Source organism: Corticium candelabrum, chromosome 11 (genome assembly GCF_963422355.1).
Source record: "Corticium candelabrum chromosome 11, ooCorCand1.1, whole genome shotgun sequence".
NCBI lineage: Eukaryota > Metazoa > Porifera > Homoscleromorpha > Homosclerophorida > Plakinidae > Corticium > Corticium candelabrum.
In genome coordinates, this window is record NC_085095.1 from 6,264,974 (window position 1) to 6,267,574 (window position 2,601).

General features: G+C 42.1%; 1 protein-coding gene across 1 annotated transcript; it reads right to left on the minus strand.

The window, feature by feature from the left end:
• Positions 1-342: 342 nt before the first annotated feature.
• Positions 343-1,045, minus strand: LOC134187478 (RUN and FYVE domain-containing protein 2-like). The gene is made up of 3 exons (XM_062655601.1): positions 807-1,045; positions 589-743; positions 343-517 (listed from the first exon to the last, which is right to left on the minus strand). The coding sequence occupies exons 1-3, from the start codon at positions 1,018-1,020 to the stop codon at positions 425-427; spliced, it is 462 nt and encodes a 153-aa protein (XP_062511585.1). The 5' UTR covers positions 1,021-1,045; the 3' UTR covers positions 343-424.
• Positions 1,046-2,601: the final 1,556 nt, after the last annotated feature.

The following is a 2,601-nucleotide window of genomic DNA, read 5'->3' on the forward strand; positions in this document are numbered from 1 at the left end:
GGTAACTTCCGTTGTTAGTTGTGCCGATTAAATAAGTAATATATTTCTAGCATTCTTACGAGACAGCATGAATGCGAGCGAACGTGCGCTAGATTGCTTGCTGTACAGCGCACAGGCGCGTCCGTTATATGCACGTGATCACCGCCACGTGGCCTTTCAGAGACTCTGATTGGCTGTGTGGAAGGCGTGGCTAAGCTGTGACGACGAGAATGGGTCAACTGGATACGTAATAAGTAGGGCTGCAGGGCCCTAGGAGCTGCGAGTCGGTGCGACCAGAGGCTCTGAATATGCATACGTGTACAACTAGGACCACACCTTCGTATGGTAGCGCACGCTAAATGATTACGCCTTCTAACGCGCGTTAGGCCGCACCACTTTAATTGCTTCCGACGCCACTGCCACCCCCTGTACTGACCATACAAACTTAGACAAAGCCATAAAAATAGATTAATTCACATAGTACCTTTTCACTCTCTTTGCTTTGTTGTTCACTTAATTTGATCTCCAGTTCCTGTACCTACACAGAATGTGGCAATACTATGAGTCAATAAAAATCAAAAGTCAAATTTACTACAAAGAAACATTTACTTCATGAAAAAGACGACTCTTCTCAATTTCAAATAACTTTGCTCTTCTTTCATGCTCCACTTTCTGAGTAGATTCTGCAGCCACTGTATTCTCCAGGCTCACCTTCTGTACTTCCAATAATTCATATTCCTCGTTTCTTTGAGTCATATCTGATTCTAAGTTTGAACAATTTCTTTCTAATTTCTGAAACTTCCTTGTCTGCTCACTCAATTTCTGACCTGAATCCCTTAGTTGCTGTTGCAATAACTCATTCTCAGCCTTCTGTTCATTAATTTGTCTTTCCAAATGTTGCAGGATGTCTTGCTTATGGTGCAGCTGACCTTCAAGATTTTTAGCTTTAGTTTCTTCTTTGGAAAGCGTCTCAACAACTTCCTTCTTTGCTTCCTCAACTTTAGTAACATCACTTTCATACATAGCACATCTTGTTCTCATTGCCTCATTTTCCTGACGAAGTTTCCTTACTTGAGTCTCCATATCACTAATCTAACAAAACAAAATGTACATGTTGCCACTTCATGATTTACAAAAATGTCTTTAAATCTGGCTTAGCTCAAGTTGGTTTCCTATGGTCATGTGCCAGTAACATATTCAACAAAGACATTTTGGAACTAGTCTCGTTTCCAGACTCTCGTGACCTTGCTTGTGTCTAGTTCCCCGTATGACACTTCTGTGTACTTGGAAGTGTCATACTGGAACTGGGCACCAAGCAAGGTCACGAAAGTATGAGAACGAGACTATGTTGAGACCATGTTAGAATTTGTGACTTTTGTCATCATTTTGCTCCTTTTACAACATAAGCCATGCAGACTTTGTGTCTTAGGAGAGCTACAGCATCTGGGGCATGAGTAGAAACAATCACAAGCAGACATCTGTACCAATACAATACAATACAATACAATACAATACAATACAATACAATACCCACTTCTAGCACTGATGTGTGATCACACTTCATCTCTAGCCTCCTTGAGATGTTTGAGTCTACTTAAGCCCCGTTTACATGACGTTATGAAGCCTGAGGTCTAACCCAGGACAGTGTGTTTATGCGACAATTATTCGGGCCGAGGTGGGCCCCAGTGCAACGAGCACGGCTCACTTTCGAATGCCGATCGTGCCCTGGGTCATGATATAGCTCCGCCCATCATTCCATGTACAGTACGCTTCTGCACCCCACCATTGTTTACAGACCACGCAATTGACAAGTACTGTGTAACTAAGTTACAGTTTGTCAATCCATAAGTAATATGACTTATTGGTGTTGATCAATTTCTCTAAGTATAAAATAAAAACTGTCACAACTGAAAACAAGAAAAAGATTTCATTAAGTTTACACACAGCACAAGAAAATAATACATTTTCCAAACAATTTGGTCTTTCAGTGGACCTGTGTGTGCACGTGCACACACACACACACACACATGCACACACACACACACACGCACATGCATGCACGCACGCACGCATGCACACACACACACACACACAGTTCAAGTGGTACATCCCACTTCTGGAAGATCTCTAAACGAAGAAAGCTGTGATCAACTAAAAATAGAAATGATGCTGTCTATACCTCCGTTTCCAGCGCACGTCAACCCACCCAGTCACTACTCAGTATCTAGTTTTGCGTAGCCAGCCCCTCCCCTTTTCCAAAAAATAGATAAGGGGAGAGGCTGCCTACACAAGACTAGTCACTATCCAGCACGTTGATGACAGCCTCAACTTTGACTGAACTAGCTGACACACCCCATCCCTTAAACAAATGGAGTGGAGAAGCCTTAAACATCTTTAGATGAGAGAAATGTGTGGTTGTTTACAGACACAGCAAGCGGTTTAAAGCCATTCCACAGCTAGATCAATCTGCTCCTTGTAAACAAAGGTAAGCAATACGACTAACCGTGATTCAAAACCTTTAACTGACTCCTCTCACATCAGAGCAACCATAAATCATGTAAATATTTCTGTGAGCAATGTTTTCATGGTTATAGACAAGAAGTTCTGTCGAACAAACAGCAC

Coding starts and splice junctions, on each gene's coding strand:
- LOC134187478 (XM_062655601.1), bottom strand. CDS start 1,020: ATGAGAACAAGATGTGCTATGTATGAAAGTGATGTTACTAAAGTTGAG. Junction 744..806: donor ACAGCAACTAAGGGATTCAG/GTCAGAAATTGA, acceptor GTTCAAACTTAG/AATCAGATATGACTCAAAGA. Junction 518..588: donor AGAGTCGTCTTTTTCATGAA/GTAAATGTTTCT, acceptor CATTCTGTGTAG/GTACAGGAACTGGAGATCAA.